Raw genomic sequence first — 22,522 nt, 5'->3', positions numbered from 1 at the left:
AACACTGATTATGGTTTCTGCTTCATTTTTTGAATGAACTTCATATTGCATCAATTTTGCAGGCAAAAATTATCAAGTTGCAATTCCCAAAAAGAAGCCTGCTGCAAAACCTCCCACTGTCATTAAATTTCTTTTCACAAACATTGATCCCTGAAAAATAGAAAGTTACCAATAGTAAAAGTAAGAATAATAGTTTTAATTTATAACTATCCATATTGTAAACAGTTAGCTTGTTTTACTATAACTCAAAAAATTTTTTTTAAAACATTTTATTTTCACTAAATATTTATATCAACAACCATTGACATCATTTTTTAATTGTGTTAAATTGATCTTTTTTGTTTTACTATAGTGAATGTACAAACTAGTGGACACTGACAGTACAATGGATAGAATACAATACCTTGTGATAGTACTGATATATAAAATATTAATCCCTAATCATTGAACTCCAAGATGATTTTACAAGAATGAAAAATGACAAAAAAAAAAAAATCTATTTCTTTGTTTCACTACTGATACTGCAGCAAACCAAAAGACAAAAATTATTGAAAAAAAAAATTTAGCCTTCAGTTTAAACCTTTGCAAAAAACCTTTCAGCCTGGTGATTTTGTTGCTTCTCAGCAATGCGGCGGCTCATTTTTTCACTTGCAGTTCGTATATCTGTGTCAACTTTCTCCCAATCAACAGTTATGTATCCAGCACGGGCTCCCATCTAAATAATTCTCATTTATAACAGCACTCCAAGATTATTCAGTTGTTATTTTATATACTTCAAAACCATTTTAACTTATTTTAAATATTTAATTCTTCAAAAAATCTTATCATAAAAATCATTTTAAGGTTTCAGGAGCATATTATGAAATTTGAACCAAGTAGCATTTCATTTTATAACAGATTTTTTCTAAAAACCTTCCTTTTTTTAACAATTAAAAAAATCACAAAAAAAGAATAATTGAAATGTATGTAATAAAAAAGTTAAATATCTTTTGTAAGTAAAAATCAACATACTTGCATATTTTTACAAATCAAATAAACTTACAGGATAATTATTAACAATCTTACATTTAACAACAATATGCTTCCTCCAACTGCTGCAGCAAGAGCCTTGCCAACCTTCCCAACTAAGTATCCAGTTAGCCTAAATAATAAATTTATCTTTTAAAGAGTTTCTTTAATAACACAGGTGCATACAAAAAAAGCATGTGCATACAAAAAATTTTTTGAAAAATCACACACACATACAAAAAAATTTTTAGAAAAATCATCAGATCACACAAAAATCTCCTTTAACAAAAGTAGAGCTGTAAGTAGGATTTTTTGGTTTATTATATAACAATAATGTATATATAATATAATTATAAATGTATGCATATATCTATATATGTAAGAATATGAAATTTTAAAATAAATACAAATTACAGATAAAATAAAAAGTGCTACAATAATGCTGCAAATAACTTAACGTAAAATACCATCCTGTTGCACCTCCAACTCCAAGCTGGATATATGCTGAATTACTAGACAAGTCAAGAGCAAGAACTTTTTTTGAAATCAAACTTTTATAGGATGTCTCTTCATCTTCAAATACTTCCTCATCAAGAAACTCAAAATCATTTTCATCTAAAATTTGTAATTAAAAAAGGATAAGTTTTGTAAAATGATAATGATAAATTAGGAATTGCATTAAACTATAAAAGGATTGAATTATAGAAAAACTAACTTGGTATCAAAACTCAATGAAATTTTGTATTTAGATTACATCTATAATCTGAATCTAAAATAATAGTGGTAAATTTGAACCCCTTGTAAGCAAGATAAATTTTGATGCAAATTTAATAGATTTGATAATTTATAAGTGTAATAAGCAATGTTTAATACTTACCCTAACTGTTATTTGGAGGAACCCAAAACCTTATATATTAAGAAATTTAATCTAATATTCAATAAAATGTTCACCAAAAGACATGCACAAAATTTATAAATTTATCAATTAGATGGACTGCAATGTGGATTATCTATAGTTCATGCATGGATATGAGTTTTTGAATCTTATTTACATTTCATAGCAAGCAAGAGAAGACACACAAGAAGTCTTTTGTTAAACAACAAAAAAATATACAAAAAAAGGAACTTGATTTTGACTATCTGAAAACTTCAAATGAAAGTAAAATTGTTAAATAAGCCTTTTAATTGAAGATCTTTTTGCTGAAATTACAGAAGTGAACAAAGAATTAATTGTAAAGTTCCATATAATCCTAATTTTTATATCAAGTGGATTTGAAATTAACATCAGCAAGTTTTGCTTACTTTGTTTGGAAACCGCAAACCTCTACTACTGCTTTTACCATTAGTATTACATGATTTGTCTTTAGAAGATCTTAATTCATGAATCAGAAATAGAAAGTCTAGTTTTGCCAATAGGTCTATTTAGTAAAGAAGCTTAAAGAAGCTTTAGTTAGGAAGCTCAAGAAGCTTGTTATAGGGAACATCTTTTGCGAAAAGTTTCAAGAATGGAGACAAATAAAAATGTTGTGAAAAGACTTTTATACACATCAATCCAGTTACTTTATCCTATACAAAAACTGCTTTAACATTTACTTAACTGCTTTAACACTTAACACAAAAAAAAATTTCCTCCTGGTGTTGAACTTTTTACTTGCAAGAATCTAAAACCAATTCTTAATGTATAAATTGGTACTGTAATATTTTTTTAAACAAACATTTTATATAGATTTAAAGTTTCAGCAATAAATATGCAAGATAGGCACTTGATGTTAGTATTTTATGATTTGTTTTCTTAAATTATAACAATTCTAATAAAACTGATTTGACACAACAAGATTTTGTCTCACTATAAGGCTAAAATACTGGAAAATAGAATGAAGTTGTTAATAACCTGTAACAAATGTTCTCAGAAAAAAGGGAAAACACAATTTATTTGTTGTCAGCATCACATTCTGGACAAGTTTCTCCAGTTGATAGACAAAAAACAGAAATTCAATGTTTTGAATATTATAGTAACATTCCAAAATATTGAATATCTGTTTGTCTGAACTGGAGAAATTGAAAGTGCAGCTTGTGAATAAAACAGAAATCTTTGAGACTTTGGACAAAGTGCGCAACTTAACTTTATACGATGGGGAAAAATATTGGTTTACTTATCAGATGTAGAATAAAAATGACTTTAAGGACATGTTAGAAATATCAAAACAAAAAAGTATTGCACTCATTGGAAAATCACTGAAAACAAAAGCTACATATGCTTAACATAATAAGATGTAATGGGTGTACAGAACATGCACTTAAAGTGTGCAGGAATCATATGCTACCAGAAGAAAAAAAGACGATTATGCAGCTTTGATTTCATCTGAGTAATAAGCAGTGATGTACAATTAAAGTAGAAAATTTGTGAACTTTTTTGTTTGTATTATAACACATGCAAACACATGCATGTTACATGATAAGTATACAGTTACAAATGCAAATATTGATTTTTGATTTTGGAATAACCTTCTTGAAAATAATATTGAAATAATCTTATTTCCATTGTTTTTAGGCAAAATTTAATTGAATTTAAGATACCTAAACAGGAGGTTATAAAAAAGTTATTTCTGTAATGCATATTTAGTTTAAACATTTTTTAAACATTTAGTTTTTTGAATTTTTTAACTCTTGTAAATATATACATATTGTGTATTGTGTGTACATGATATTGTATATGCATTGACATCAAAATATGTATTAAATTTTGATTTGGATAAGTAGCAGTATTGAGGTAGTTGTTTTTATGATTTCTAGTAAAAAATAATCACGATTAAGAAATCTGGGGTGACAAAACCAATTTATTCCACAAATTGTTACACTATATAAGTTTTACAATTTTTGATGAGCGTTTTTTATAGTCGCTGTAATTTGTTTGATGCTTGTGATTAAAATTAAAAAGTAATTATCAGATTGTACATAAACTTTTTTTTACGTTCGGCTTACCAAATGAAGTGGATAAGTCTTTTTTTGATGTTTTAACTTTAGCACCGCTTTTAAGTTCTTCGATTTTAACCATTATTTTGATGTTTTTAAATCAAAACTGGACATATGTTTTTAGAAATAAATGAAACAGATTTCACAACTCACAGCAGTACGGACTTTTAGAAGACATCGCAAGGTCTAGGGCTAGGGTAACTTGATTTATTTCTGGCTGCGTCCTAAATCTGGCCAGTTTTTAGTAGCATTTGAATCTTTAATGCAGAATTGTAGGAGTTTATCGTATGATGATATATTTCAAATACTATCAAAAGCTTTTCAGACTATCAGAAGAAAGTCTAAACTTTCTACCGAGAACAAAGGCATCCATGTTTTTTATTAACTCTGCCCTGAAAATCTAATTTAATTTAAATGCAATTTATCTTTAAATGAATATATGTTTCAAAAACAAACGCAGCTATTTTTACATTTGCAGCTTTCCCATATACATCAGTGAAAGTTTAATATATGATATTTTTTAATGGTTCTTCTAAGATATTTTCTAAGCCATTTGTCGATGTAACAATGATAGAATGTATATGCATCATCAAGTTATGTTTAAAAAAACCAGCGTTGGCTGCAATTAAAGAGTTGTATATGGGAGTAAAGGCAGTAATTTAACATGTCGCGTGCCACATTAAGAACTTCAATACTTTTGTATGGGAAAATTTTCTACCCTGGACATTCTTATTCCACCCCTTTCATTACATTTCTGAAAGGGTTCCAGCCAGGAAATCTAAAATCTAAAAAAACCTTTAAAATCTTCTCAGTATTTCTCCTAAAAACAGACTTTGATTCACCTTGTGTTCGAATATTCGATGTTAATGCATTCTAGAGCTAAGTTACGAGACGTTTAAATATTTTAAAATGATAAATATTTTCAAGTGACTTCAAATAAATAAAATCACTTTAAAATAATTCATTTCTGAAAAAGAAAAGAATGCGATGGATATAAACCTGAAGTTGTTTTTTTTTTTCAATTTGAGTTTTCTTTTCGAATTTATTTCAAAGCAACAAAACTTTATGCATGTGAACACTGGTTTTTTACGGCATCTGGCTTCTAAAAATCTTTGAAAAATTTCATTAACATTTGTATTTATCTAATAAAAGATCACATGCTTTAAATAAATTACTTAAATAACGTATATTGACGATGATTTTGTTATTATTGAAGATGATTTTTTGTTTTTTAATGTTGAAAATGATCATTCTCCGCTACAATTCCAACATGCAATACTTGCAAATATCCTTAAAGCTGTAGTTATATTGGGGGACGTACATTTGATTTGCAAATCAATTATATTTTTGAATGCACTGAGCTTTTGAAAAAACACACATAAATAACTTATAATGCTCTCATTTTTAAAATCTTCATGGCACTGAAGTTCCGTTCAGCTGTACATATAGTGATGGTAGAGAAAATCCATGGCAGTGTTTTGAGTGGTTGCCAATCTAAAGGGCAAAATCGTTAAGTAACAAAGAATGTAACCGCTGAAGTTGTTCAATCATGTTTAATGTTTATACAGCACAATAGAAGCAAAGTAAAATTTAACCTAAGAAGAAGAAAATGCGTCATTCAATTGTTAATAACTAGCCGTGTTGATGGAATAGTTTAAAACATTTACATTAATTATGAATTAGTAATTTAACCATCATAAGTTAATATACGTTGAGGGATAAATTTTACAATGTAAAAAAAAGCTCCTTCCACTCCAAATATATTAATGGATAGTTTCCTCATCCGGATATTTTTGTGGTTTGTTTACTAAATGCGCAAGTTTTGTAGCATTGAAACGATTATTTTCACTCACTTCATTGACAAATAAAACACAAGTCACACAAAAAATAACATTCAAAGAGGGAGAAAATTTAGAACTGAATTATTTTCCCACCCGACATGTTTTGTAAACCAAGGCATACCTTTTGAAGGTGTCTACCTACAGAAGGTAGTATATTACATACCTCACCCTTTAGTGTATATTATATACCGTACCCTGAATCCGTCACTATATATATCCAAAGTTCTTTTTTTCTATAACTTAATCCAGTTTTTTAACTGTTCATTTGTCTGAGATCAATAACACGGCCTCCTTCCAACCATAACTACTTTAATAATAGGACAATATCTGGCATAACCTAAGATCAGTGGTTTATAATATCTTATACTATCCCACTAAAACAGACAACTAAATACGGAATTAATTCCATTACATAAAAGTGTATTCTTTCTAGGAACATCCTCCCTTAAAACAGATTTTATCATCAGATTCAAAAATCTGTTGTTTAAGTCATTCCATCATTTCTAAGTAAACATCTACACTTAACTTCATTCTTTACCTCTGTAACTTTTTTCTTTTTGTATGTAGACATCTAATTGATTTTTTCTCAGTGTTCTCTTATTGTTGTTGTTTATTAATGTTATCTTATTTAGGTCTTTGTTTTTTATTGGTAAATCACTATTTCCAATCAGTATTTTGTAACATTCTTATTACCATGAATTTGAAATTAAAAGTTTTAATTTTTTTCCAAGTTCTGAGATGTTTCAGTTCAATAGAACACTTTTTGAGGACACTAATGAGTTTTACTACTTTTATGTTTTCATCACCCCAGGGCTATTGGTTGGAATGTAGATAAATTGTTTAATGCATTTATATGGTTGTAATTTTAAGATATTTGAAACGGGATGTTATTGTGGTTCCATCACCAGCCTCCGTCATTTCCGAAATATTTTTTGATTTTTAAAGTTTGTCATTTGATTTCTGATGCTATGTGAAGAGTGCACAAAAAAAAATGTTTAATTTTTTTATGTAAATTTCTTATTACTACCTCCGCGAACCTTTGTAAATTGTTACTTTCAGGGTTTTTGGAATTTCGTTGTTTTACGTAACCCAAGCTATGAATTATTGAGGAATTTTTTCTTCGATTTGTGCAATAATCATCGGCATTATGTTAAAAATAAGCACAATGCTAAAAAAAAAAAAAAGTAATAAACAAAAAAACGCCTGCGTTTTATTTGTTTTATCAATAAATTGTTATTGTTTTAATTACATGAAAAGTTGGAAAAACTAACAATTTTTTTTTTGTTACTTTTATTTAACATGAAAACAAAAAGTTACTTTCGTACATATAGTTTACATGAAATTATTCTAATCACAAATATAGAATACTTTCGTACATATAGTTTACATGAAATTATTCTAATCACAAATATAGAATACTTTCGTACATATAGTTTACATGAATTTATTCTAATCACAAATATAGAATATGAAAGTTTTAAAAAATTTGATCAAATCACTTATGCATAATAGTGGAGTAAAATCTTGTTTCAATAGCTGTAGAGTAAAAAGTCCCAGAGTAATACACAGAATCAAATACTCCTAATTTGGGATCATTCGTAGGAGTTATGAGTTTGTTAGCTTCAAAATAGTTGAATAGATTTATGAAGAATGAACTTGAGTGTTGTCATGTTAGTTGTAAGAATAGGGAAAAATTTAGTTTTTGCAGAAGATTTAAGGACTGGATTTTTAAACATCCAGTGAGTTATCCTGCCGAAAGAGAAAGGACGGGAGCTACTCCACCACCTACAATTTTAAACATCACGTTACAATTTTTACACAAAAATCAAATGAAAGGATTATATATAAACTTACATATACGCTATATATATATATATATATAAACTTTACCGTAAAATTAACTCATTACTTATTTTCCGATTTCTTTTAATTTTCGTCAATATTATCATAGATTTTAAAAAATATATTTTACAAGGAAAAACCTTGACTCATCAGTAAATAAGACCTGTCCTCAATCATGTATTTCCCAATGTATATGCCTCCTTTTCAAAAGCCAGTCTGTCTTTTTGGAGGCCTACAGACAATCTGGGACCAGTAACTGTTACCCGAGGTTTTAAATTTAAAACACGAAATCTTCTTCTTGAGGTATATTGATTAACAGCAAATCTCAGCAAAATGTATTTGGAGACTTCGTGCAGTAGTGACCTGTTCTCTCAGTGTTCGAAGGATTAAAAATCGATTAAGTTAAAACTTAATTTTGATAAAAAGTATATGGGTTTCCATATACTTTTTAAGTTTTGAAGCATTATTTTGTTACTTAGTTGCTGGAAAAACTTGGACCCTACGTTTGCATGAAAAGCAAAGCCAATAACCAAGTTAAATTGTTCTTTAAGAAAAGGCTCGTCGAGAGGATGAATGAGGCCCAGGCCAACTTACTTGATCCTCTAGAGGATCAGCAGAGTAATTTGTACCTAAGTACATTACAAGATCACCACCCTTTCGGTCACCACCCTTTCGGTCACCACCCCTTCTATAAAGTTTTTTTGTTGATGAGTTTTGAATTACTTTTTAACAAAGCTTGAAAATCTTTTTTCAAAATTCATGCCTGAACCAAACTATAAGTAAAACAAGGAGTCCCATTCGAGATCATAAATTTTAAAAAAGTCATAACATTGAATATACACACTAAGCGCTCTTTTTTTTAGATTGACCGCAATTTTTTTTTCCCAATGAATACATTTTTCAAATTTTTTCATTTTTTTTTAAAGCGAAAATCTTTAAAATCGACGCTTATACACGTGCTTAAAAAATATATATATATAGAAAGAGGAGGAGCGTGAGGTATAAAAGTAAACAAACAAATCACTGCTTTAAAAACGTAACGTCTAAAAAGTATAAGGAATTTTTCTAAGTAATACTAAAATCTACATAAAAAATATTTACTTCCATTTGCACTTTCATAATGAAGCATTTTAAAATAAAATTAAAAGGAACACCAAAAAAAGAAAAAAAAAAAAAAAATCAGTTCTAGAAAAAGATTGTAAGTTGTTATTGCACGATCCACAAATAAAAGAAGTTGTAAAAATTTTAATGATGATGCTATCGATTCAACAATAATTAAATAAAGAGGGTCTTTTATTTATTTACATTCATATATTCAATTTTTAAATGAAAATTCTAATTTTTTTATTATTAAAAATTAAAGTATTTGACTCTAACAAACGTCCTTCCGGTTTCATTATTATTTACTCTTCAAACTAAAAAATGACTTTAGTTCAAATAAAAGATTATTTGTGTATTGTATAAGCAAGTTTTCCTTTTTTTCTTTTTTGTTTTTTTTTTTTTTATAGAAAAAAGGTTTATTTGAAAGATTTTATTTGAAAGATTTAAGAACTTTAAAATATCACTTATAGTAGGTATAAGACCTATTGGCAAGGATGAAATTATTTGAACTTTTCTGTATCTTATTATTGGTAAGTTTTCCATCATTAAATATTTGTGATGCTTAAAAAATCGCTAGTTTAAAAAATATATATAATCATTATGAATCCATTGACTTTTTAGACTTTTCCATTTGACACAAAAGCAGATCAAGAAAAACTTCAGAACTCCACACTTGGTATTTGTTTTGTAGACCTAACAATTCATGAATTTTTAATAAGTACTATGCAGTATACTTAGAGAATCCTATTTAACTTATATACAAAATAAACTTTAAAATTTGATTTAAAAATATAATAGTAGATAAATACTTGATTAATCATTTTAAAATTGATTTTACTTGTAAGTTTTCTGTGTATTTATGCAACACTGATACTCTTGTTCTTTAGAATCTAAATCTGATTTAGCTGTACCAAGATTCAGAGAAGTTGTGACAACAACACGCTCAATCTACTTAAGCTGGGAGATACCATATTTTTCTTTGAGAACTGTGCTTCTTTACAAACAAAATAAACAGGATCTGACCTCCATACATATTGCTAATGGTGTTCGAAATCACATGTTAGAGAGTTTAGGTAGAATAAGGAATGAGAATATTTAACAGTGAAATTAGTAAATAAGAATAAAGTTAATCTAGTACATGTGATGATGTTGCTATAAATATTCTGGTTTGCAATTATTTTTCTGTAATTGTTATACTCTTTGTAAAAAGATTGATAAAATTATGTTCTTTACTTTTAAAAAATGTTTATGTAGAACCTGGTGTGAGTTATATGGTTATACTACAGATATACTACAACTCTGCAGATCTTGAAACTATTACCAATATAATTACTACATTACCGATTAAACCTGAAGGTACATAAGTTTTTTTTATGTTTTTGTAAGATTTCTAATTTTTTTAATTTATTTTACAATATCAATCTGATTATAGTTTTATAATGTTCTATGGAGTTTACTTCACAAAACTAAACCATATTTTAGAGTTTTTTAGACCTGTTGAATCAGCAGGCTTCGAAGTTGAAATTCAGCTATTAGTCAAAACTTTGCATTTATCAACTTCAGATATTGCAGAAAAAACCACAAACAAAGTTAGTTTTGATTATGTTGATAATGAAATTGCTATAAAATTTATAATTTAAAGTTTATTATTTTGTAGACTCAAATATGTTTAGTTTAATATAATTTATTCAATTCATATTTCTAGGTCAAATTGTTAACTCATAATTTCAGTGATGTTAAGAATATCTATATATATTCTATAAGGTAAATGTTTCTCATAAAAAGAATCTCTTGAAAAAAAATATAACTTATTGTTTTGTTAACTTTTTTAAAATGCATTTAATTTTCTATAAATTCACTTTTTTTAAAATGTATTTTTTTAAAACCAGCAAATTTTGAACATAATTTTATACTTTTGTATATAGTAGAAACTATTTCAAATAATTACAATAATCTATGTTTTAGGGAAGAACTCCCTGGAATCTACATAATTATGTATCTTGATGTTGCTCAAGCTTCAACTGCACAAGCATTGTTTAATGTGATTCTAGAATCCCAATCAGCTCTTGATTCTGATCCACTTGGTTTTACTTACAAAATATTAAGAAGTAAATTAAAACAAACCCAAATTTTGAATTTTTTTTTTTGTTTTTAAAAAAAATTTTGATTGCTTTGAATATTTTGATATGTTTGAAATAAAATTAATTTGCTTAGAACATTTCCTTTACAAAATTCAAGCGCAGTATTGATTTATATACTAAGATATAAAAATATTTTTTAACCAGCAGTATTAATTCACTAAGTTTCTTCTAATAGATTGCTGCAAACCAATATACTTTTACTCTTTTAACAATGAGGCAGATTATCTTAAAGATGACATTATGCATTTGCAAATTGTTCAAAATGCTGCATTTCAGTTTGGTAGGTGTGGTAGTTCATTTGATATGAGCAAAGGAGACATTACTGTTGAAACAAGAGGTCAACAGCCTTTAACAGCCTTGACAATTTCATTGTATGTAAAGCTCAAAAATGTAATGGGTTTACACCCAATTGTATCTGCAGTAAATTTTCACAGTCAACTAAGGTTAGAAGTTCAGGAAGGGAGATTGGTTTGGTTGTTTTATAATATTGGAAACAGGCAAGGCTTTATAATTTCTTCGAGCAATGTTATAAAAAAAGATGTCTGGGTTCATGTTCTTGTTGATTATAATACTCTCTCAGGTTTGTTTTGTATATTTACTTCCAGATGTATATATATTATAATAATTAAATATATGTATTTATGTATATATTAAATATAATATGTATATTATAATTAAAAATCAGTTTTTTAAAATTTAGGCTTAGGTCGAATTTTCATCAATGGAAATCTGCAAAAAAAAATGTTAAGCCATGCTGTCCTCAGTACACATTGGATATTAGGTCTTAGAATAGGAAAATATTTTTCTGGTGGTTTTGATTATAAAATGGATGGATACCTTGATGAGTTTCAAATATTTGGTTGTACAATGACATTGAAACAAATTAGTATTTTGTCTGAGTCATGCGGAAAAGTAAATGAGTGTCTACCTAAGCAGAATAATGGTGTGAAATTTTTTAAAAATATCACTTTATTCAGTATTATTTTGATTATTTTCTTTTTTTTGTTACCATGTATACTGGTGTATGTTAATCTGGTGTTATGTCAACTTTTCCAATATGTGCAAAATACACCTTAACTTATTTATAAGTTGAGGTGTATTTTCCTCAAATTAATTTTTTTTGTTTTCTCTTGATTTTACAGAGCATTTTTTACCTATTCTAAACAGTATAAAGTCTTATAGACCAGTGTAAACAATGTATTTTTTATTGACTTTTCTAATTTATTTTTTAATATATTTTACTTACAGTTTTTATTTTGCTGAAATTTTATTTTTGTTTTAATTTTTAGAAACAAGAATGAGCTCGTTAGTACATAATATGCAAAGAGAGTGGAACCATGTAGGTTTTTTTTAAACAACTAAATTGTAACATTCTATTTTTATTAAAAATTACATTTTCAATTACAAATTCTATTAAATTTTGCAAATATGGTATTTTTTCTACATTAGTTGACAGTTGAAGCTCCCTTTTCTTTAATACTTGCTATAATATTGTTAAAAAATGATTTTTCAATCCTTTTTTTGGTTAATTTTTTAGTCAATTTTTGAATTAAGTGGTGTTTCTGGATGCAATTCTGCTGGAGTGTCTCCTGAAGAACCAAACTCCTTTGTAAATGAATGCAAGTGCAAGGTATTACAAAATTATTTTTAAAGAAAAGTGTGATAAAAATAATATGGATAAATTTGGAATAAATGTTAAAAATGATATGAATGTATACCATTCAGTAATTAAGTGTTGAAGGTGTTTTTTCTACTTTAAAGAATCTTTACTAAAAATGAAACATATTTCTATTTCTCAGAAAAATGTTGAAGGTCCTTATTGTGATAAATGTAAGGATGGATTTTTTAATTTGCAATTGCAAAATAAAGATGGTTGCACAAAATGCTTTTGCAATGGATTAACTCAGAGCTGTCGTAGTGCAAAGCTGGAAAGAAAACAAGTAATTAAAGTTTTATATTTTCCTGTAATCACTGTATGAATAATAAATTGGCTCCCTGAGGCTTCCATGTTTTGTGCAAACACTGTAGGTTACTAAATAATCATTTACATTAAATTATTTAATTAACGTTTACAAACACTATTCTTAAGTTTCTTATACAAATTTTTTTACCACAGTTTGAATTCATTGGGCATATCATTCCATTAATTATTAATCTAAATTGTAAAGTTTTTTATTTGTGGAAAAATAGATTTTGCCAATTCCTAAAAGTTTAAATTTGCAATGCTTTTAAGGTAAATTAGCTTATATTAGATTTTTAGCTTTTTTTTTTTTACTAGAATGTACTTAATGCCAATGATATAAACAACCTTAACTTGCGCACACTTGAGGGAGATAGAGCAAATAAAGATAACATTCTATACAATCCAATAACTAATTCTGTTAGCTATAAAACTGAATCTCCATCAGATGGAAGTATTTTATATTGGGAGCTTCCATTGAGCTACTGTGGTGATAAGGTTTGTTTTATATTTTTCTTCTTTTTCTATTATGCTTCATAAAAGAGAAATATTTTCTACAATTAATAAAGATCAATTTGGATCTTTATTGTATATAGAAAATACTTACTATATTCAATCATGCTCAAAAATCATTAATTATATTAAGGACCAATTTTTTTTTGTTTTTACTTTTATTTTGAAGAATTATTGTTAAAAAGTTAAAAAGAAATATTGAAAAAGTTGTTAAAAAAATAATGATGGCTAAGCAAAAAATATTTAACTAATGAAAAGATAAAAATATTTAATGGTACCCTTTTTAGTAGGGGAAAGTCCAGGATGCTTCAAAAAAAGTTAAATTTGTGAAGTTTTGCCTAAAATTACTAACAGAACTGTATAAATTACGCCACTGTATCATTACATTTCTAAAATTTTTTCTTCAGATGCTTTAAAAAAATTGTATTTATTAAATGTTATGAGATTGAAGTTAACATGCCATATTTGAAATTAAAATGCTTTAAGGGCGCTCTAAATATTTTTAAAATGAGTTGACATTTAGCTTTAATTTGTCATATAAAATATATCTGAAAAGTATCCCTTGATATCAAGAAAAATGCAGCCAATGTGCATGCATGGGACTAAAGATGACAGGCGGACCTTTGTGGGCAGCATAACTAGTAAGGCAGAATAGTTAACAAACAATTTTTTAAAACAAACTTAGTAAAGTTATTACTTTTATTTTTGAAGGTTGCTTCATATGGAGGTAACCTACGCTTTACGATTTCATACTTATCAAAGCCATACGAAAAGCCGTTATATGGACCAGATGTTGTATTAATGGTTTGTGAATTTTTTAAAAATTAGTTTGTATACTTTTAAAATTTCTGAAAATTACTTTCAAACTTATCCTTTTATCTTTTAATGAATCCTAGAAAATGAAATTTCTTGAATTTAATTTTTAGGGTAATTTGACAAAAGCTGTGCTAAAAATTGCCCTATAATTGTATTATCTGATTCTTGATGCTATTTATTAATTTTTGTGTTTTTAGAGCAATAATACTCAACTAACCTACACTGAAGGAAAAGAGCCTCTCCCTGGTAACCAGTATCATTTTCAAGTTATCCTTGATGAAGTAAATGCATTTTTTTAATCAGATAATATTTTCTAATTTCAAAGAAAACATTTTCCTGAATTAAATAAAAAATTGTTTTCTAAATAATTATTTATTAAGTTTAGAAATATTTTCATTATTTTTGTTTTGTTTCTCAATTATTTTTTTATTTGCATAAAAAAGAAAAATTAATTTCTATTCCAAATCTTCTTTTATATTTAGAAATTTTGGATAAAGGATGAAAATGAGCAAGTATCCCGAGAAGAATTTATCATAGCATTAACTAACATTCAATCATTTTTACTTCGAGCTACCTATAGCACAGAGATGATTGAATCAAAGTAGGATTATTTTGTGTTTATTTTTAAAACTTTATTAGAGTTTTAATTTTGGATATACAAAATGTTCAGAGTTTACAGTTAATATAGATAAAAATTCAGAGTAAATAAGTTGTAAAAACTTAAACAATTTTAGTTCTTAACATAATGCAGAGCCTTGTTTCTTGTTCAAATTCTTGTTAACTTCTGAGATTTAAATTGTCTTTCAACTCTATAACAGCAGTTTCAAACATTATTGCTTATAGTCTATATGAAGTACGCCTTGATGTTGCAGAATATGATCCATTAATCTCCAATCATCATGTTGCACCAATGGTTGAAGAGTGTCTCTGTCCCTCAGAGTATTTTGGAACATCATGTCAGGTTATTGTGGACCTTTTTAAATTACTTTAGATTTGGTCATAAATGTGATACATAAATTTTGCAAATAAGTGTATATTAGAATTATTCAAATATTGGTCCTATCAAAATTTTGAGTAAAGCCTTAGATTCTGGGAAAACCCCAGTTTGCACCATTTTTAGGTCGATTTCAAACATTTTGTGGGAACCCTAATTATTAGATGATTTTGAAATTTTTCAAATTATTATGAACCTATTATCAACCAGTTTATGGTTTAAGGGAAGTTTTTTCTCTTTTAAATTAGCACCCCACATGATTATGCTAAATACCAAAGTATTTAACTTACTGCATGTAGTGAGCTATTTAACCTGCAGTGTTTTTCTTGAAAACTTGAAGTATTTTCTTACACTTTTATAGCCTTTTTCCCTTCAGACAAAAAACTAGTAAGAAAATTTTTTATGATCTTTTACAACACTTCGGACAGTCATCTCTGACACATTCATGTATCTGGGTATTTTCTTTTGCAGAGGAACCAATTCCAGTGCATATATATTGTGCACATACATATATACAAAGTTTGTACAAAAATATGTGTACATATAATTTTTACTCATGAATTTTTACACATATGTAATTTTTTTTGTTTGTTTGTTAGCATTGCAACAAAGGATTTACAAAAGTAAAAGATCTCCTTCTTAGACGATGTGCTCCTTGTCAGTGCAACAATCATGCAGAAGATTGTGATGGAAGCACAGGCATTTGTAGGGTAAGAAACTTTGAATTTTTAAATTGACTTTCAAATTTTTTTCTGATTTTTAAAATATATATTTTGTTTTAGTAGAATTGCTTGCACTTTACTACTGGTAACCATTGCGAAAAGTGTTTACCAGGATATTATGGTGATCCGCGCTCTGGAAGACCTGATGCTTGTTTGCCATGTCCTTGCCCACTAACTATTGAATCAAATCAGTATGTTTTTTAAAAGTACTTAGATCTTTTACCTGTTTATTTTTATCATATATTGCTTTAGCCTAAAACTTTTCATCGTAAATTTTATGATTATTTTTTTTGGTCAATGTTTTTTTGTATAAATTTTTTTATCTTAATTCTTGTTTAGATTTAGCTCAACTTGTTTGTTAGATACAGATGGGCAGCCTACATGTGATGCATGTCGAATAGGATACACAGGGAGAAACTGCGAAAAGTTGGTTAAGTTATTTTTGTTTTGGATGGCTAAAAAAATTCTTTCAAAAAAATTCTTCTTTTTTAGCATAGATTTTAAACTCAGCTTTTTGATAATTAGATGTATCCATTCATACACTGGTAATCCATCTAAGCCTGGCGGAAGTTGTGTCTTGGCTAATGGTAGTTATAGATAAATAAAAAATCACAAATATTCTAAAATATTATAAAATATTGTTAAAATAATAATTTTTGCTAATTATGCTTTTTTTTCTTCTTTTTTTTCTTACATTAAAACATTTTTTTTTTGGCAATTGATATTTTTATTTAGCTGTAGATTGTGATATCAGAGGTGTAGAATACTGTGATGCGGTAAATAGGAAGTGCTTCTGTAAAGTATGTTTTTAAACATGGATACTATATTTCTTGTATTATTTCTTTTGGTAATTATATTGATTTTGATGTTGTATAACATTTGGGGTTCTTATTTCAATAGTTAAAGTGAGTACAAAGGTTCAACAAAGTTTAAGGATTTAATTGTTTTAAAATTTTCATTTTGATTGATTATAAATTTTGGTTTAGAAAAATGTTAAAGGAGAAAAGTGCAATCAGTGCAAATCAGGCTCCTTTTATCTCCATAAAGGCAACAAAGATGGCTGTCTTAGTTGTTGGTGTTTTGGTGTAACTAAAATTTGCCAAAGTTCTGACTTCTTTGATTTCAATGTAAGATTGATTACAAAGTTGTATTTATTTCATTTGGTGTTAATAGTTTGTTTGTTTTGTTTTTTTTTAAAAAAATATTAAATAAATTTTTTGTTTGTAGCTGCAACTTCATAATGTGAGTGGAATTAAAATGACTAACTTTGAGGAAACACTTAACATTTCTGCAGGTTTTTATATGGGATCTGAAAATGAAGTAATATTTAGTGACTTACTTGAAAGTTCTGTTCTGTATTGGTCCTTGCCAAGTATTTTCTGTCAAGAAAAGGTCAGTTTTCCTTTAAAAAATACATTGTTCAAAATACTATTTTTCAGAAATTCTGAAAAACAATGATTTAAACAGTACATTTTTTCATTCCTCAGGTCCATTTTTATTTTAAAGTGTAAACATGAAACAAAAATTCTTATAGGTTTTATTTTCAGTGGTGATTTAAAAGTCACTACATCATCTTAAAATGAAATAACTTTTTCATTTCTTAATAATTTACATTTATTCTTTTATAAACAGAAAAAAACACATCTTGGAAATAAATTTTATTTAGTTTTGAAAATATCATCTATTAAACAACAACCATTTTGGTCTTTAGACTTAGGCACTCTTACTAAGACGTGAATCATCTTCTGTTGTAATATTTCCTTGTTTATTCCTTCAATTTCTTCACAGATGTTAGCCTTAATTTGCTGAATGGTTTGAGGATTGTTATGGTATACTCTATCTTTCAAATACTCCACAGGATGAAGTCTGGAGCAGCTAAGTCAGATGACCATGGCGACCAAATAATTTAAGAACTTTTCAAAATTCTTCTCTCAAAATTTTACCTTAAGAGTTTAGTTGTCAGGTGAGCTGTATGAACAGTAACACCATCTTGCTGCCACTAAACCTCTGGTGTGTTCAAGACTGTAGGATCCAAGAAGTTATCCACCATTTCTCAATGCCTCAGTGATAGATTTCCTAAATGTAGTCTCCAACCACATGGTAAATCACTCACAGAAACTTTGATCTTGGAACCACCAGAATAAATGAAGAATAGTTTGTTAATATGGTTGTTTTCTGACCTAAAAATGTTGAGTGCAGGCTCTTTGCATTTACACAATTCGTTTTCTATATAGAACTCAATTATTTTGAATTAAATTATTTACTCTAATTCAATTATTTAGTTGTGAATTTCTCCATAATTAATTTCCAAGGATAATCCTTTAATAATCTGAAATCAAATTTAGAATTGTAGGTTGTACAAAATTATTTTAATTTTAAATGGTGTTTTGACTTTTGGGCCACCCTGTCTAAGATTGAGAAATACAAACAGATATAAATTGTTAAAATCTTGTTTATAAATAATTAAAAATTGTTTTTTTAGGATTTTAATGCAAATATGAAGTTTAAGTAAAATCTCTTTTATTCTGATATTAGTTACTGGAACTTTTACTTTCATTATGTTTTTGAAGTACAGCTATCAGCTTATGGTGGAGTTCTGTCATATAGCATATCTTATGAAGAAAAAAGTTCTGGAAACGTTTACATAAAACCAGATGTCAAAATTAAGGTAATTTTTGAAGTTTCTTTAGCTTACCATATTTTGAAATGGTATCAAGGAGCAACATTTAAATTTTTTTTATTAAACTTTATTTGTACACTTCAGGGTAATGGAAAGGCTATTGTTTATCAAGGCAACATAACTGTTTTAAATAAAAAAGTATCACATATGGTAATACCTATGCACGAGGTAAATTGTTTTCTTTTAAGTTTTTTTTTGTTTTGTTTTCTCAAAAGTTTGTTTTTTTTTACTTTTTTCTTGTTTCAAATAAAAAATTTAAAAATAAAAAAAGTCAGCAATAAAAAAAACTTTTTTAACAAATTTGTTTGTACGGAATCAGAGAATAGTCATCAGCTATTTTTTCAGATTTGAATAAACGAAATGCAAGAAATTCATTTTTTATTTATTTTAACATACTAAAACATACAGTTAACATTTTCCTGTCTTGTTCTTCTTACTTTCTGACAGTGTTTCATTTTATTTCAGTCAACACATCTTTATTTATCAATATTTTACCAATGTTCTTTAAAAGTATGACTGACCAATCTTACAAATATTTTCCGAACAGTTTTTTTTGGAAAAACATGTGGTGATTTTGTTATTAAAACACTAAAAAAACATTTTGGAATATATTTGGTGATCAAGAAAAACCTTGGGCTCCACAAAAGGTATGCTGTATTTGTGTTCAAGTCTTTAGAAAATGGACACAAAACCAAAAAACATCTTTTATACTTGCAATAACCATGGTATGGAGAGAACCAAAAAATCATTTAGACAGTTTTTTTTAAATAGCATTGTCATAACTAAATATAACTCCAAACATTAGAAAGTAATTGTCTGCTCTAACATTCCTTTAGTTATCTAGCCAGTTGGCCATGATCCAGAATTTCCTGTCTCTGAGTACCACAGCCTGTTGATGACACTTTACTTCATTAGTCTAGTGAAATTGAATCTGATAAAGATGGACCAAATGATAAGTTCCAATGTTAAAAAAACAACAACAGAAATTTATAATGATATGATTAAAAAAATGTTACTGGATATATATATTTCCAAGAATACTATTTATTTTAATCAAAAATTTGGCTTTTAAATAAGTTATTCAAGTTTCCTTATAAAAAATGGTAACCTTTGCATAAGATCATCTATGCGTATGATAGTCAAGAAGTTAGTTTAAAAAAGTTCGCTAAAAAAAAGAAAGTTTTTCAACAAAACATTGGTATAAGCTAAAAAGGTAGTTATTTGGTTTAACCAGGGCATTGAAGTAATAAAGAGATAGTATCAGGGGCATTTAAATTTCAACATGATGGGTGATTTATGCCACTTCACTAAGAACAACAAAATTTATCACATTGGAGAAAAAGCTACATAGAAGCTTCAAACAATGAAAAACACAACATACTCAAACCAACACCAAGGGGAAAGGTGCCTATGGTAGTATACTTAACTTTAATACTTCACTGATTCATTACATGAAAAAATAAAAAAGTTGTTTTCGACATGGCTTTATTCCTTTAAACACTTTAGATAAGTTAGACAAGATTTTTTTATTATTATTATTAACGGAAGTATAACATATCATAAAAAAAAGTTAAAAATAGTCTATAAACAAATCCATGGTTCTTTAGGGTGAGATAGCAAATTAAGTTCATTGCAAAACACAAACATACTGTATCAGATAAATTGAAATGTAATACATATGTTCATGTAATTTTGTACACTAATTATGATGGCATACCTTTGGTTGACTCATCAATATGCCATCATAGGAAAAAGTTGCCATGTTTTTTAAAACAAGCTGTGTCTACCTTAATTTAAACATAAAAATAAAGTAAGTATTCTAGTAAATTTACAAAACCTACAAATGAAATGCATGAAAATTTTATTTGTGTATAATGTAACAATAAAATTAAAATCCAAAAAAAGTAAGGGTATGAATATTACGTCATGTTAAAATTTACATTTTGTCATGTGGTGATGTGATGACACAAACAATAATACCAAAAAAAAATTGGAGTTATCAGAAAGTTGGAAGAGAATTTAGTAAGGCCCTTACTGTGGCTTGTGTGTTTGCTATATTTTAATGAGCTCCCTAACTACAACAGGTCCTTCATCTTCCTCAAATGATAATTTAAGTAAAAAATGCTGAAAAAAAAAATCGTAAATTTTATTTTTAGTTAGTATTTAAACTGCTTCATTAATTTAACAATATACGCTTTCATATTGTCTCAAGTGGGTGTTTATAGTTTCTTTGCCTAAGCGTACTTTTCAAATAAACCTTGATAAATCTCGTGGTTATTAAGACCAATCTTCATGTTAAGGTTATAGATGCTAAGATGCATAAAGATTTAACTATTTGTTTGTATTCCATTTCAAAAGGTTAAGTAATGATATAATTTTGCCACAGTGAAATTCAACAAAAATTGTGGTTTTGCTATTTTTATTAAAGTTTATAATTTTAAAAAAATTATAAACTTTAATAAAAATAGCAAAACCACAATTGCAAACAGGAGTTATTAATAGAAACAAGATCAGCAATATTTACATTATAGCAAGAAAAATATTCAATGGGGCAAATTGCAAAAAAATAAAAAGTTTCAATTTCAATGGTATGGAATGTTATAAAAAAAGGAAGAAACTGGAAGTGTGGTCAATTTTTAACTACATCTGAGGTTATATTGAGAAAGAAGGTTTTAGTGTATTTTTTTAAAACGTTTTTACAACATTTTTTTGTAGTGTAATTGATAAAAACTTCTTTTAGGAGAAATGGTTTACATTATCAGGACAATCAGTATCAAGGGAAGAATTTTTGTTTGTTTTATCAAATATTGAAAGTTTTCTGATTCGTGGTACATACAGCAGTAGAACAAAAAGTACATCGTATGTTTTTTTTTAATTCTGTTTTTAATTAATATTTTAATAACTGTATATACTTTTTGTTTACTGTATAAATGATAATTATGAAATCATAATCACTATTCATGGAAATATGTTTGGTAGATTGAGTAATGTACTTTTATCCCGACCTCTATCTGTTAAGTCAATTGAATCTATGAAGAGTGTAGAGATTTGCAAATGTCCGACTGGGTATGTCGGTACTTCATGTGAGGTAATTTATTTTAAGTTATTTTCACATAATCTTTTGTTTATTTAAATATTCAGTGTTTATATTAAGAAGTTCCTAATGAAGTTTTTAATGTTTTTGTTTTTTTTAATGAATAACCATGGTTTTGATAGAACTTGTTTGGTTCTATTATAATGTAAGAAAATTCAACAGGGTTTCCTGCTTTAATACTATGAAAATAATATTAAAGTAAAGGGTTTTTTTTTTGCAATCATAAAAGTTTATTTAAAAAATATTATTGTGGTTGAAATCATGGAAATAATTAGTTATGAAGAAAAGTTTTAAAAACTTTTTTAGTACCTAGTAAACACATTTGAGTAAATTACAATTAAAAGAAATTACATTTTAGCGCTGTGCAATTGGGTATTTTCGGTTCAGAACAGCTACTGGTGAGTTGAGATGTCAAAAATGTCAGTGTAATGGCTTTTCTGCATCTTGTGATAGTGTTACAGGAGTTTGTAGTGAATGCCAAAATAATACTAGAGGTGCAAAATGCGAAGAATGTATACTTGGTTTCTTTGGTGACCCATCAAATGGGGTAGAATGCAAGCAATGCCTTTGTCCTCTCAGGATGTCTACAAATCAGTAAATGATTAACTTTTATGTACAGGGTGTTTGATAAGTTGTGTACGTGCTTTTGATTTGAAATATTTAAACGAACGATAAAGAAAGAGTTTTTTTTATATTTTTTTTTTAACAGTAAATTTATCATAATAAAAAAATAATATATGTGGCTGTTTAATTTGTTTAGCATCTAGCTCTTGGGAGCGTTTCAAACGAACTAGTTGTTCGTTTTTGCAGTCTCTTTTACACATGTTATGTATCTTT

The 22,522-nt window shown here is 27.4% G+C and overlaps 3 protein-coding genes across 6 annotated transcripts in view; 2 read left to right on the top strand and 1 right to left on the bottom strand.

Moving 5' to 3' along the window:
• Positions 1-22,522, top strand: part of LOC145191148 (UDP-glucose:glycoprotein glucosyltransferase 1-like) — a 421,900-nt gene that overhangs the window by 321,460 nt on the left and 77,918 nt on the right. The window lies entirely within an intron of this gene.
• LOC145191289 (FUN14 domain-containing protein 2-like) lies at positions 9-7,016 on the bottom strand. The gene is made up of 5 exons (XM_090066760.1): positions 3,991-7,016; positions 1,476-1,623; positions 1,066-1,141; positions 581-715; positions 9-150 (listed from the first exon to the last, which is right to left on the bottom strand). Exons 1-5 carry the CDS (start codon positions 4,061-4,063, stop codon positions 73-75), a joined length of 510 nt encoding a protein of 169 aa, XP_089922886.1. The 5' UTR covers positions 4,064-7,016; the 3' UTR covers positions 9-72.
• Positions 9,112-22,522, top strand: part of LOC145191713 (basement membrane-specific heparan sulfate proteoglycan core protein-like) — a 35,433-nt gene continuing 22,022 nt past the window's right edge. For 3 of the 4 annotated variants that reach the window (XR_016444721.1, XM_090065773.1, XM_090065775.1), the window contains exons 1-29: positions 9,112-9,295; positions 9,387-9,441; positions 9,653-9,838; positions 10,020-10,121; positions 10,248-10,354; positions 10,471-10,529; positions 10,731-10,873; positions 11,082-11,486; positions 11,607-11,849; positions 12,196-12,245; positions 12,444-12,536; positions 12,706-12,846; positions 13,185-13,364; positions 14,091-14,183; positions 14,393-14,476; positions 14,678-14,796; positions 15,039-15,156; positions 15,789-15,899; positions 15,975-16,102; positions 16,251-16,337; positions 16,437-16,498; positions 16,647-16,711; positions 16,898-17,038; positions 17,139-17,303; positions 18,487-18,579; positions 18,676-18,759; positions 21,332-21,450; positions 21,571-21,679; positions 22,044-22,279. Coding sequence is in view for 3 of the 4 variants with exons in the window: in XM_090065773.1 (XP_089921899.1) it covers positions 9,260-9,295; positions 9,387-9,441; positions 9,653-9,838; positions 10,020-10,121; positions 10,248-10,354; positions 10,471-10,529; positions 10,731-10,873; positions 11,082-11,486; positions 11,607-11,849; positions 12,196-12,245; positions 12,444-12,536; positions 12,706-12,846; positions 13,185-13,364; positions 14,091-14,183; positions 14,393-14,476; positions 14,678-14,796; positions 15,039-15,156; positions 15,789-15,899; positions 15,975-16,102; positions 16,251-16,337; positions 16,437-16,498; positions 16,647-16,711; positions 16,898-17,038; positions 17,139-17,303; positions 18,487-18,579; positions 18,676-18,759; positions 21,332-21,450; positions 21,571-21,679; positions 22,044-22,279 (3,614 nt within the window). In the remaining variant the exon portion in view is untranslated. The remainder of the gene's footprint in view (positions 9,296-9,386; positions 9,442-9,652; positions 9,839-10,019; positions 10,122-10,247; positions 10,355-10,470; positions 10,530-10,730; positions 10,874-11,081; positions 11,487-11,606; positions 11,850-12,195; positions 12,246-12,443; positions 12,537-12,705; positions 12,847-13,184; positions 13,365-14,090; positions 14,184-14,392; positions 14,477-14,677; positions 14,797-15,038; positions 15,157-15,788; positions 15,900-15,974; positions 16,103-16,250; positions 16,338-16,436; positions 16,499-16,646; positions 16,712-16,897; positions 17,039-17,138; positions 17,304-18,486; positions 18,580-18,675; positions 18,760-21,331; positions 21,451-21,570; positions 21,680-22,043; positions 22,280-22,522) is intronic. The other variant, XM_090065774.1, reaches the window with a different exon arrangement.

Source organism: Hydra viridissima, unplaced genomic scaffold, assembly GCF_058129835.1.
Source record: "Hydra viridissima isolate aposymbiotic clone 2 unplaced genomic scaffold, HvirCarnegie_v1 scaffold_11, whole genome shotgun sequence".
NCBI classification, from domain to species: domain Eukaryota; kingdom Metazoa; phylum Cnidaria; class Hydrozoa; order Anthoathecata; family Hydridae; genus Hydra; species Hydra viridissima.
The sequence above is the reverse complement of the archived record's forward strand: the minus strand, read 5'-3'. Positions and strand labels throughout refer to the sequence as shown.

What these genes read in the sequence shown, in the direction of transcription:
- LOC145191289 (XM_090066760.1), bottom strand. Translation starts at nt 4,063, where the DNA reads ATGGTTAAAATCGAAGAACTTAAAAGCGGTGCTAAAGTTAAAACATCA. An exon ending in AGACTTATCCACTTCATTTG is followed by an intron (nt 1,624 to 3,990) that starts GTAAGCCGAACG and finishes TACAAATTTTAG; the next exon opens with ATGAAAATGATTTTGAGTTT. An exon ending in CTGAAAGGTTTTTTGCAAAG is followed by an intron (nt 151 to 580) that starts GTTTAAACTGAA and finishes TCTATTTTTCAG; the next exon opens with GGATCAATGTTTGTGAAAAG.